The 13,068-nt window shown below is 38.6% G+C and overlaps 1 protein-coding gene across 1 annotated transcript in view; it reads left to right on the top strand.

Moving 5' to 3' along the window:
- Positions 1-13,068, top strand: part of LAMA1 (laminin subunit alpha 1) — a 109,152-nt gene that overhangs the window by 32,497 nt on the left and 63,587 nt on the right. Inside the window, exons 5-12 of the mRNA XM_075416444.1 lie at positions 1,480-1,659; positions 4,601-4,690; positions 5,154-5,271; positions 6,379-6,557; positions 8,045-8,150; positions 8,644-8,804; positions 11,459-11,599; positions 12,592-12,765. Coding sequence (XP_075272559.1) covers positions 1,480-1,659; positions 4,601-4,690; positions 5,154-5,271; positions 6,379-6,557; positions 8,045-8,150; positions 8,644-8,804; positions 11,459-11,599; positions 12,592-12,765 — 1,149 coding nt within the window. The remainder of the gene's footprint in view (positions 1-1,479; positions 1,660-4,600; positions 4,691-5,153; positions 5,272-6,378; positions 6,558-8,044; positions 8,151-8,643; positions 8,805-11,458; positions 11,600-12,591; positions 12,766-13,068) is intronic.

Genomic DNA, 13,068 nt, shown 5'->3' with positions numbered 1-13,068 from the left:
TTTTACCAGTTTTGCTGCTAGTTTTTTCGTGGGTTTGAAGAGGTGTAGCTGCTCTACTGTACGCTCTGTTGTTTACCTGATTTATACTACTTGAAGATCTGTTTCCACAAATTTACGTAATGAGGTCAGGGCTCATGATGAATGCCAAGGCTTATATTACAGTTGTCTGGAAATGATCTTGAATTATGGAGGACAAGTAGGCCAAAAATATATAATACAAATATGTCAGTCTATATAAGCCGTATTTAAACAATGTATTAGCCAAATATAGCAGCATACATAGAGGATCACTCTTTTTCTTCCGTAGTGTCTTAGTCTCTATCCTTAATGTTTCTTCGTTTTTCTGCTAGGAAAGATTCCTCTCTTGTCTCTGTAGTAATTGTACCTATTATTACAAAATTTCTACCGGTCAAGCCAGCAGGTAACTTCAGAGTTAAAATGTGAATAATGTTCCACATTTCGTCACTTGAAAGCACTAGTCCTGAGTATAGAGAGTGTACATATTACCAGCAAATTTGAGATTTAGACAGGAAAGACTATGTAAAATGAAATGGCATGTGTCACACAGGAGGTAAGGTGAGTTGACTGTAACACGTCTTTTTGGATCTTTAAATCTCTGGAGTCTTAAGTGATAAAAAGGAAACATGACATGCTAGAACTCCCAATGCCATGACTGGATCCTCCTGTCTTTGTTGTCAAAAATTAAAGGATTGCACTGAGCCCAACAAATTCTGCATCTGTAGTTAAGGGTAAGTGAAAGCAGGTTACGGTGCCCCATGCTAAAGCTGGGTTCGTCTGCAATAAGTATGTATGTATTTTTTTTTTTTTCAGTGGAAGTAATGCAGTGATATTTGAATACTTGGCCAACAATTCTGCCTTGTATTTCTCAGCAGAAAACATAATTTCTGAATGAATATATCCCAGACAGTTTGCCTAGAGAGAACAGACTGAGATGGGGTGGTAATGTTCAGTTGCATAAGACATGGATACAAGGAGGAATAATCTGTTCTGCCTGTCTGTGACAGGATGGAAGAAGTGGTTCGAAATTGCAGCAAGGAAAACATGGTTTAGAGATTAGGAGCATTTTCAGCAATAAAGCCAGACAGGACTCAAACAGACTGCCCTGGAGGATTGTAGAGCCAATACCAACAGTGGTCTTGAAGAACAGATTAGTCAAACATCTAACAAAACTTGTGGCACTGTTTTTCTCTTTATGCTTTCCCCACAAAAATCTGGGATATTTGAGACTATGATGAGCTGAGAGTGGTGGTTTCAGAACTACAGGAGTCGGGAAGCAGGAATTCTACCTACAGGTAGAGGATGGTGGAGAAAAAAGAATTCCAGGTTGTTCAACATCTCACTGTCCCAAGTTGTTGGAAAATAAGCTTAAATCCTATTTTTTTAATTATCACACTAAGATGTTCGTTTTTGCAAATGAATCATAATTATGTTTATGATTAAGCCAGTCCCTCTTTCTAGATTCACACGTCACTAATCAACGGTAGGCCTAGCGCTGATGATCCTTCACAAAAGCTTTTGGAGTTTACTTCTGCACGATACATTCGCCTACGACTGCAGCGTATTAGAACTCTTAATGCTGACCTCATGACTCTCAGCCATAATGATCCAAAAGAACTAGACCCCATTGTTACCAGAAGGGTAAGCTGATTGTTCATAAACGGTATTCAGTATGACTTGATGGGAGAGCCTTTTCTGATCTGTTTGAGGAGGAGGAGGAGGCAGTACTTGATCCTTTGCCATTCACAAAGTTGTTTTGATAGGTCGTTAAATAATTCTTGCCTTCCCTTTGATGTTAGTAACAACAATATCTTGTTGGAATCGACTTCCAAAAAATGCTTTTTAGAGATTTTTTTGTTGTTGTTTACTTTTGGTTGTATTTGTTTGTGTAAATGATTTATGCTAGGAACAGTGTTTATAATGCTTTATCATCAAAATTAAAAATATGATGTGGCTGATGGAAATGTCACTTGAGGTAGCTCTTAATGCAAGTGTAGTAGCTTTTCTGATGTATCAAGGATTTCAGGACCCAGAGCTCTGGTTCATAAAAACAATTATTTGAAAACCTTACCGTTTTGAATTTTGATGTCTGATTAGAGTTTTCGTCATTTTCTTAAGGCTGATGTAATCAATCATTTTAAAGCCCATGAATTAATAATAACGTAAAACACTCTGATAGAATTCTGAGAGTAAAACTGATCCTTACACATTTGATGTTGGAACTGAGGAAACTGAGGCACCAAGCACTTAGGCTGCCTTCTTCAGGCTCTCACAGAAGTTCAGTATTGGAGCCACTGATAATGGTAGCTACCGTGACTAAGTGTTCCGCAGTATTTCTGCTTTGTGTTTTGCCATTTTGACCCTCTTCTTAATTTACCTGAGACCCATAGGTTAGGACATCAGTGGCTTCAAATTTTTCTGTGAAGGCAGGCTTTCTGATGAGGACAGAAGAATATGAGAAGTGTTACCTCTTCCCCTTCCTTCATAGCTCTTTGCCTTGAAGAACATCTGCAGGCGGCAACTCCTTGCGCAGCAACAGGACTCTTGCAATTTGTGACTTCTTTGATATAGGCAATCCTTGTGCATTGACACTGCTTCTGTGAGGTCTGGCTGGATAGCTGGCTACAGAAGGGGGAAAGAGACTTGAGTTTGGTCAGGGTTTGGTGGGTACTTTCCAGGCAGCCCCACTCCTACCTTGGTCATGGAGGTACCCATTCAGCTGCAGCATTTCTGAAGTGTAAAATCTAGATGTTCTGCTTGTTCTGTCTGCCTCATATGAGAATTGCTAGCATGGGGACTGCAAGTGCTGAGTATTGGACTGCTGCTCCAGCTGTGCCTTGATGGCCAAAGGGAAGTGGTTAATGCACTGCCTGACCAGGTGAGATATTCCTGTGGAGTGGGAAAGCTGACATTAAGGTCTGTTGGTAGTATTGTAATATGAAGAAATACACCCCAGAAAGAAAGGTTTGACGTGGAAGCATACAAACATACAGCTGGGAAACAAGGGTGCTGAGGGCAAGCATTCCCACTGGTTTTGTAACACACAGAGTTGTGCAGTCCAGGTCTTAGTACTACCCAGCGCAGCGCTACTTAGTGCAGTTTTGCATGAAAAGCTACGCATCTTTTGTGTTCACAAGATGTAGGTTTTATTGGGCAGGGTTCCCAAATCCTGATGTGTCACTGTGCAACCAGCTACAACTAAGGTAATCACTTCCAGCTCTTCCTGGATAGTGTTTTTTATTGTTTTTGAAGACTTTACATCCAGTTGCTGATACCAATTGTGTTTAGGTTCTTGTACATAGTCTTGTGAAAGGGCTGATGTAGAACTTTTCTAAGTATTCAACAGCACCTTTATTTCTCTATTTATTTATTTATTTCTGTCTGTAGCATTTGATTAGCATTGGTCTCTCCTTCAACTTCAAGCTGTACACAGCTGCTGTGAGCCATACACTGTGAGTTTTAAGAAAACAAGACAAAGGAGATGAAACAGGGAATGCAGTGAGAAATACAACTCTGCTTTGATCCTTCTACTTCTCTCAGTCTGGGCCTCCATCTCTCTAGTTAAGGACTTGCTGTTCATGAGAAGTCCCTGAATGTTATTTGTAATTCAAGCCCATAACATTAAAAAAAAAAAAAAAAAACTAAAATATGGAACATAATAAAAAATTTAAAAACATAAAAAATTAAACATGAAATCAAAGAGGCTAGTTTGCTCCAGCTCCAAGATCCTTCAAAGAAATAACAGTCCAGGAGTCAGCATGTCTGACCACCCAGGGCCACCTCCCCCTCCTCAACCAGATGACTGTAGGGTTGTTAGGTCTTAGAGTCTTGAACTCTTTCTTTAGAAGTATCCTCAAAATGTGTTTCTTTTTCATTCCTGTGTAGTCCATACTTCCCAGGATACAAACAGGCCAACCGTGTTGATACAGCAGCTGTAACTGAACCCAGATGGTCATTTCCTGCCTCTTCCTTGCCTCAAAAATTAAATCCTTTCCTAATGTGTGTTGCTTTTGCTCACCACTGGCAATATTAATGGGTTGTACTCTGCTGTATTGCCAATTTATAGGCTAAGAATTTGGATAGGATAATACACTGCCTAGACACTAGTAGCAAAGAACTGGTCTGGAAGTGAGTTCACAAAGTGGTTTTGAAAGAGGTCAGAGTTCCCATTTTAAGAAAGCATACTCTTAGCCCACAGACCAAAATTAAAATATAACAATTTGTTATGATTCATGGCTTCTTATAGAGTGAAAAAAGGATTTTTTTTACAAGTAAATTTCGGCTGAGGTCGCATTTGGTGGTCTTTCCTGAAGCTGAGAAATTGCGCATACTTATTTAAATTAAAAGTCAGTTATTTGTTTCGTACCAGTGAGGAAAAACATGGGGTAAAAAAAAAAATCACAAAATGGAAGGTTTCCCCAAGTGTAAAAAATTCAAAGCTTATCTTATTTTCAAGTATTTATTTTGTTTTTCAAGTCACAGCATAGTTAAATGCTGGTATTTTTTTTTCCAGACTAGAGGGGAAGGTGTAAATAAATGTAAATGTCTTTTATTCACCCCCTTTTTCGACTTTTTTTTGTAGTACTACTATTCAATAAAGGACATCTCTGTTGGTGGCATGTGTATTTGTTATGGCCATGCTCGAAGCTGCCCTCTGGATGAAATCACAAAGGTATTGTTTAATCTTATTAATTTATTTTCACAAAACAACTTTTCCAATTAAAAAAAAAGACTGCCTAAGGAGAATGAGAAGGAGGCTAAAAGACATCGTACGATATGGTGTGCACAAACTATTTGCTATAATTTTCTTCCTTTTCTGTGCAAGCATATCTAGGTCTTTGGTAATGTGACTTTCTTGAAGTAAATGTTTTCTTTGGCATTACATTTAAACAATTCAAGGGGCACAACAAGAAATAGTCTCTGTTGCAATGCAGGAGATTTATTCCTCCTGCTCTAGAAAGGCTGTTCCCCAATAGTTGATACAGCATGGTTTAGCAATCTAGTGCTAATTGTGGTGTATTTGTGGGTCTTGACATTTTGTGAAGTAAGTGTGATATTAGGCAGACTTTTGGCAACATTGATTAATTTATGGATTAAAAAATATTTCAAGAAAGCTTTTTTTTTTTTTTTCTTAGAGATTGCAGTGCCAATGTGAACACAACACATGTGGAGAGAGTTGTAACAAGTGCTGTCCGGGCTACCACCAGAAACCGTGGAGACCAGGAACCATTTCTGCTGGGAACAAATGTGAGAGTAAGTATACACAGAGGTTTAGATAGTTTCATAAAGGCTTGTTATTTTCTTGTTCGAGGTTGCTTTTCATACAGATCTATACTGCTTCCAAGAAAATTCCACGAACTATCAACTATCTTCATGGGGTTGTTTAAAGGTAGAGGACCTAGTTCTAATCATATCTGTTAAGATTGTTTTAAATATTCTATCCAATATGACCCGCTGACTAGTGGAGTTGTTATGTAGTAAAGCTTTCAGAGTCTCTTTTTCAAGGAGACTTGGGGATTTATCATGCTCCTATAAAAACTAACAGATTTGCATCAATCATTTTGTTAGCTACTTGAAATGCAAATTTCTTATGTTGATCATAAATTTTGTCAGATAAACATCTTTGTTCTGATAACAAATGTTTTGAAAGAAACTCCTTGTTGGCCAATTACGTTTCAGATTGTCTGATAGATTGACTTAAACTCTGCCAGTATATCTGAATGTGTTGCTAGGGCTAGTTAGTGCATTTTCTCTCTTCACATTGCAAATGCATAGCACAAGCTGCAGACAATTAAGAACCTATGAGATAAAATTTACAGCTGCAAATGGAAAAGTAGTCTTTTTAGTTGAAGTCTTTCCACAAGTCTCAGTGTCACTTTTCAGAAAGTAGGTGTTTATGACTGTTTGGACTCAAGTATCCTCTAACTTATACTGAAATTTATACTTGTGTACTGGCATTGTTGACTTCTCTTCTGTCTGTAATACAAATAAGAGAAGAATTAGGCAGATTTTCTTCTGCACTGCAGAGGACAGGGAATGAGAGAACAGTTATTACTAGTAGCACACATGACTATTGACATCAGTCCTGACAGGATTGTCTTAGTGGGATCTGCAGGATACTGTTAAAACCGGTGTTATTAAAGTGGTGACAGTGATTTTGAAATGTACTTACTTGCAAAGAAATATAGTGTATCAAGACTGCTGAAGCATATAGCGTGGTTAAAGGGGAAAAAAGCACGCTTTTGAGATTAGTTGATATGCTCTTCTACTTATATTTTCCACTTTGAAAAATGTCAGTGTTACAGGAACTGTTATACAATGTAAATAAAAAAAAATTATTTATTTTCCATTTCTTCTCAGAGTGCAACTGTCATAACAAAGCAGAAGATTGTTATTACAATCAGAGTATTGCAGATCAGAAAAGAAGCATGGATATTCATGGCCAGTATATAGGAGGTGGTGTGTGCTTAAACTGTACTCAACACACTACTGGGATCAACTGTGAAATGTGTGCTGATGGATATTTTAGACCACACAAAGTAAGATATGGAAAATACCGTTCGAATGTTTTGGTGAATTACAACATGGTACGATGATGTGTATTTCAGCTGATTGTAATTAATATATATATATATTTTTGTCAGTTGCAGAATAGCGAAGAACTATAGAGGGTTTATTGTTTTAGATGACATACCACCAAAACTTTCAGAGAAAACCAAAATGCTTGTCCAGTTGTGTGGAAGGGCAAGTCAAGTTGTTGGAAAATAAAAGATTAAGTGAAGATGAAACTTGAAGTCCTAGTGTGGGAATGTAGATATTCTGACAGGAAACCCATTTCTCCTGTCGGTAAAACTCTAAAAAGTGCCAGTATTGAAGTTTCAGTGTCTTTAGAAGTGCCAAAATTGTGTACCATCCCATTTCAACCGGTGTTAAAACAGACCATTACATGATTCTAAGATCAGGCTCTTTGTCTCATGAGATGTTACAACAAATATTATTCCTCTTGACATGATTATTGTAGAACATGTGCTCTCTGAGCCTGTGTACTTTCCAGTTTATCGACAAATGTCACTCTTTGGAAAAATGATCTAAACTCTGCAAAAAGACATTTGTTAAGATGTGACTAACAGAATTAAACATATGAACTTCCTGCAATGTTAGAGATCTCTGTATAATGAGACATATTGAACTAAACTTCTACTTTACAAGGTCTTGCTTTGGCAGATTCATGCATATTTTGGAAAACCCATGCTTTAGAAATCCAGCATAAATTGGTGCAGAGAGCGAGGGTGAGTGTGTAGGAGTATGGTTAGACAGCAGGTACAGCTCATTGAAAGAACTAAACTGGAGCCAGAGATTGTCTGATTCGCTTGCTGTAAGAAGCATTGCAGAAAAGTCTTCAATAAACTTGTAGCCAATAAACGTGTATCTAGAGGTCATTGCTGATTGGCTTTACATCTGAAACACCTCAAAAGAAAATTTTCACTGAAAGAAAATAAAATCCTTGCCATATGAATTGCATTGCCTTATATTTCAAAGATGTATAGATCATGAGGTCAGAATGAATGTTCCTGCAGAGATAATCTGTCCTGCCACTGAACACAGAGCCAAGGATTTCTTTAATTTCCTTCCTCTTTGAACCAGAGGGTCTTTGCAAAAAGCATCCATTCTTGTCTTAAACATTTCCATAATTTTTGGCAAATCATCACAGTGGTTAACTGCTGTTATATTAAAAAAAGTCTGTTTATGCTGAATGTGTTGGGCTTCAGCTTCCAGCAATTAGCAGTTACTATACCGTTGTCTGTGCTATTGAAGACCAAATTTTGCTCCCACATTTAAGTTTTTCTGTGCTGCAATCCCCTGATCTTCTGTTTGCTGAAATTAAACTAGGCCCTTGATCTGTTGCTGCATTAGCTTTTGCAGTCTTCATCATATTAGTTCCAGTAATCCCAGACAAGAAACAGATGTAACTTTACTTTTCCCAGTTAATACTTTGAGAATTTGACAGAGAATGTTTGTGTTTTAGGTTTCTCCCTATGAAGATCACCCCTGTTACCCCTGTGGCTGTGACCCGTTCGGCTCTCTGAGTTCTGACTGCATTAAAGATGAGCACCATTCTGACTCTCAGCGTGGTAAGGGAGTGGGAAGTGCCTTTTCTCTAAACTTCAAATCTGGCTATATTTCTGGTCATTGAAGTTTGAGGAAACGCTAGCTACTTGTGAATGGCTGCCAGTTAGGTACCAATTCGAAACAACAGTAAATATTTAGGAAGGAGAGGTGAGGCATGACATACTTTTAGGATTTTAAGGTCTGCCAGGTCCCTGACTGTGTTCTGGTGTGGGGCTGGCGGGCTCTAACTATGTAAAACAATGTGGAGGATTGAGATCTAACACTGTTGTTTATGAATGCTGTTACAGCTGTTGCAAGATCCATTTTGCTGCAGTTTCTCAGCATCTGGTACTCTAAACGTGAAAAATAGATGGTGGGACTGACATTATGCCAAGTATGTGTGTGGAATATAACATGTGTAATAAAAAAGGAATGCTAAATTACTTGCACCCTCTGAGACATCTTGAAGCCAGCCCAGTGCCTGCTCTTATTGTTTCTCTGTTTTTGCTTTTCAAGGGACTTGGCCAGGTCAGTGTCAATGCAGAGAAGGTTACACAGGAGAAAAATGTGATCGTTGTGCGTTTGGGTATCAAGGCTATCCAAACTGCCTGCATTGTAACTGCAGCCTGACTGGTAGCATTAATGAAGATCCGTGCACAGAACCTTGTCTTTGCAAAGTGAGTATGAAACTGTCATTTTTGTTTAAAATGGAATCTGTGGATTGATTTGTAAACTCCTTTTTAATAAAAGACTTCATTAACTGGAGGGATCACATCTTTCATAGCAGGTAACCTGGTGTAAATGTACACCTGACAACCTAGAACTTAGAATTACTAACTATTCTATGAACTGAACAATATGGTAATTTATGTTGAGTAGTTATGTATGTTACTGATACACCATTTTCTATAGTAATGGCCCAGACTGACATTAAAATCAAATAATGACTGCACATGTGAGTGTGAGGGAGGGTTGCAGAGAGAATGACAGTATGCCCGGCTGGGTTTTGTTTTAGGGATGAGCTGATACTTCACTTCAAAGTCACTGATTTCTTGTAAAGAAAGGATGTGTTTATAACATCTGCTTTGTGTGAAGAAACAGCATGCACTTGGAAAGAACTATTGGAACAATTACATTAGATGTATGTATGAAATATGGTTTAAATATTTGATTACAAAATATAAACTATAAAAAAATGTTTTAAAAGTTTTGCAGTCTTTTATTTTTTGGTCAATATCCAGACCCCTTGAAATATTTTTCAGCTGTAGATTCTGCTGAACATTATTGCAAAGTTGTGTGTCAATATTTGAAGAAGTTACTCTTAGTTTTCTGAACAAAATGTTAGCTAATAGTTTATGTATTTGTCACCAAGTAAGACAGTGAACAGGAGCCAGGAAAAATGTGGGTATCAGCTGATGCAGCTAAGTGGTGAAAATTTTTGTATAAACTGGGTAAGAAACTGTCCCCTTTCATGGGGGGCAGATGAGCCTGGCATACAGAATTTCTCCAGATAACTGAGAGTGTCACCAGTCAGCAGCCCGCCTATAGAGGTGAAAGGAAGGAAGGAGAAAAGTTGTGTGCTCCAAATATCAAACGAAGGAGACAGGATTTCTAAGCCCATGCAATGTCTGTCAACACAGTAGTGCAAGCTATTCTGTTTTAAACTCTGAATTTCATATTTGATCTTTTGTGAAACACAGCTCTTGAGGTCTGAAGTCATTGGGTAGAATTTTTATTTTTCGTTAAGAAATAGATAATTTCTGTCTAATAATGTTACAGAGACAAAGTGAAATGTGTGATCCAGGTGCATCCTGAAGACTGAGAAAAGAAAAAGCTGAAAAGAGCGTACAAATACTATTTCTGTAAAAATCCAAGATTTTAAAAACTCTTTATCTCAGGAGGCCCTTTGCCTGATATTTTTCCTGAGTTTGGATATTAACAAATAGAAAGCAGTTTCCTTAGCCTTTGAATCAGAGCTGGGGATTTTTTCATATGATTTGCAAAAGCAGTTTCTACTTCGCTTACAAAAGCAGATAACCTACCTGTTTAGAGAGGTCTTATGTAAGCTTGACATGCGGAACACTGGTCCAGAAGAAGAAACAGTTAGTAGTGTTGCCACCAAAGGTGTCAGATTACTCTCCGGTAAGCCTGAAATTTGCTCAGTGGGACCAAATCTGATGCAGGTCTGGAATCTGGAGTGGTTCTTTTAGCTGAAGTGAAGTTACCCTGGTAACTGCTTCTGAAAGCAGCATTTGGTTCACAGGCTTTGTATTTTAAATTGCGATGCAGAACTCACACAGGCCCCCTTAAAACAGCAGGATAGTGGAAACCAGAGGTTGAGATGGGGAAGTGATGTGTGTCCAGGTCTTGGACATATGAGTGCTAGAAGATATGAAGCTAGGACATGTTCAGAATCTTGTACCGGGCAGCGGGAAATGTTCTGTATCTTACTGTGTAGAAATACGCACAGAGTTCTACTGTTTACACGGCTTTGTGGGCAGTTACCAAATATTTTCTCTGCTGGTTTGCTTGTCAGCAGCAATTGTCTAAACTTCTGGAATAAATAACTACATATTGTCTGAACAAATTTTACAAGCAAAAATAGGATGCACTGTTTTAGGTTGTTTTTTTTTTTCCCCCCCCTGTAAATTCTACATCAAAAGAGGTATGCAGCAGTATGCCTGAACTACCCAATTTGTACGGTAAGGAGGCAGCAGGCCAGTGAAAGGAGCTAAAGGAGGTAATCGCCTCTACTTTCGGAGTAGGGTGTTTCTGGACCTTAGCCAGAGCATGTTAGAAGGAAGAGCTGCCGTCTAGCGTAAGTGCATGTGGTGTTCCTGCAGGAAGAGGTGGCAGCAGCGGTGGGGATCACAGTGTAAGTGTTAATAGGTGGTTGAGGAACTGTTGTCTTGAAGCTGGCTGTGGTAGCTCCAGGAGCCTGGCCTCGAAGGTGAGCTTAGGCTGTATGTAGACCACTGGGATTCAGTAAATGTGAGAACTTTTCTCCAGAGCAACCTACAAAATCAAACGACGAGAGAAGTAGACTGGCAAGCTGGCAGAAGCTTTGAAAGCCTGCCCGTGTGCTGAAATTTCACTGCAATAGAGCCCTTGCCAGGGCATGTTTAGGTTTTGATGAACTGGCGAATTCTGATGATTTTTTTCTAATATGTTTTAGTTTTAAGCTCTGAGTCTTATTCAATAATCCTGCTGTGCTGAAATCTGTTTTCTTTTATAACCTTCTGAATGCTGTTATGCCTAAATCCCATCTAATCCACTGTATTTGTTACCATAATAAAGCTGATGCAAAACAAATGTTATATGCCATTGACAGGAAAATGTAGAAGGTGAAAACTGTGATCGCTGTAAACCAGGATTCTACAATTTGCAAGAAAGAAATCCTCAGGGCTGCACAGAGTGTTTCTGCTTTGGGGTTTCTGATGTCTGTGACAGCCTAACATGGCCCATCAGTCAGGTATTTATGTGTTATGTCCATGAGCTCATATTCTTTCCTCAGGCAGCTGCAAAATGTACTATATTTCTCTTTGACATGCACCCAAGTTAACTTCAAATTCTGGCAAGTGTCTCTGTACAGAGGAATGGATTGTCAGTGTCAGTTGACAGCTCTGAGGTAGTCAACGTGTCGTCCCAGTGCAGGTTTTGGCCCCACTAGCTTGCAGTAATACCAGAAGCACTGGGTAGTGGAGACTACAATAATGCACTGGAAAAGTGTATTTTTTTCTGATCTTGTGCTGTCGAAAGTTTCTTTGCATATTGAAGAGATGAACCCAAACCTGTTTCCTTGCTCTCATACCTATTGGTTAAGGCCGGAGTGGCCTCTGCCAATGTTGTCAATACTCTTTCTTAGAAAACAGAGTTATTATGAATATCACTGTCTTCTGAATAGACGCTTCTTGAGTTAGGGAGCTTTGGGGACATTATTTTTCCACCAAATTCCTTCTGTGTCTTTGCAGAGCTAGTCATACATTGGTCCCTGTTTTGTGTGCCAATAAAAAGAGAGGAAAACACATGAAACTGACTGAAATTCAAAGAAGCTTGTATAAAACTCTTTCAGTGAGGAGAACAAAGTTGTCTCATCTTGCTCCTTCTTCTGGGACTCTGGATTTAACTTTCCTGCAGCTCAGCCCTATCTATAAATGGGGATGATACACCTCAAAGCTTTTGAAGTTCTGTAATTCTGTCTCATGGAATTACATGGGTATAATGATAATTTTGTTGGTAGGATGAGAATCACACTCATTATATTTTTGTTTCCGTCTAGTAGAGATGTAGAGACAATCCTAGCCTGAAGTGGCATATTTATGTGTACTGGATGTCAGACTGGGCTAATAGAAGTGTTACAGATCCACCAGTTCAGATGAATATCTAGGGAGGGGTTAAGTTTAGTGACTGCTTTCTCAATGACACAAAGCCTTACTCCATTAATATTACTGTTCATTTTTGCAGATATCAGATATGACTGGATGGCTTGTTACTGATCTGTATAATGCAAGGAGCATGCAACCTCAGCGAAGCCAATTTGATGGACTCCACCAAATAAGTATTAATAACACTGAGGCTGTGAAAGTACTGAAACATACTTATTACTGGTCAGCACCTGAGACCTATCTAGGAAATAAAGTAAGTTCTCAGCTAGAGTCAAAACTCTTGCATAGTTTCTCTATTTTAATGATAACATATTGCTCCAAACATATAGTTTCTGTAATTAAAAATTATGCATAAACCCCAACATTAACAGACTTCTCAATCTATCTCTGCTCTTCAAATCATAGTGTTCCTGGCCAGACATTCCCAGCACCCTCTTCTTGCTCTTTGAACTCATTCATCGCTCCCCACTTCCTTCTCTGCTTGTCCTTGACACAATATAATCTCTCTTTTTCTCTTGACTGTTATAAATTTATATACTCACATTGCCCATACTCT

Source organism: Opisthocomus hoazin, chromosome 3 (assembly GCF_030867145.1).
Source record: "Opisthocomus hoazin isolate bOpiHoa1 chromosome 3, bOpiHoa1.hap1, whole genome shotgun sequence".
NCBI classification, from domain to species: domain Eukaryota; kingdom Metazoa; phylum Chordata; class Aves; order Opisthocomiformes; family Opisthocomidae; genus Opisthocomus; species Opisthocomus hoazin.
The sequence above is the reverse complement of the archived record's forward strand: the minus strand, read 5'-3'. Positions and strand labels throughout refer to the sequence as shown.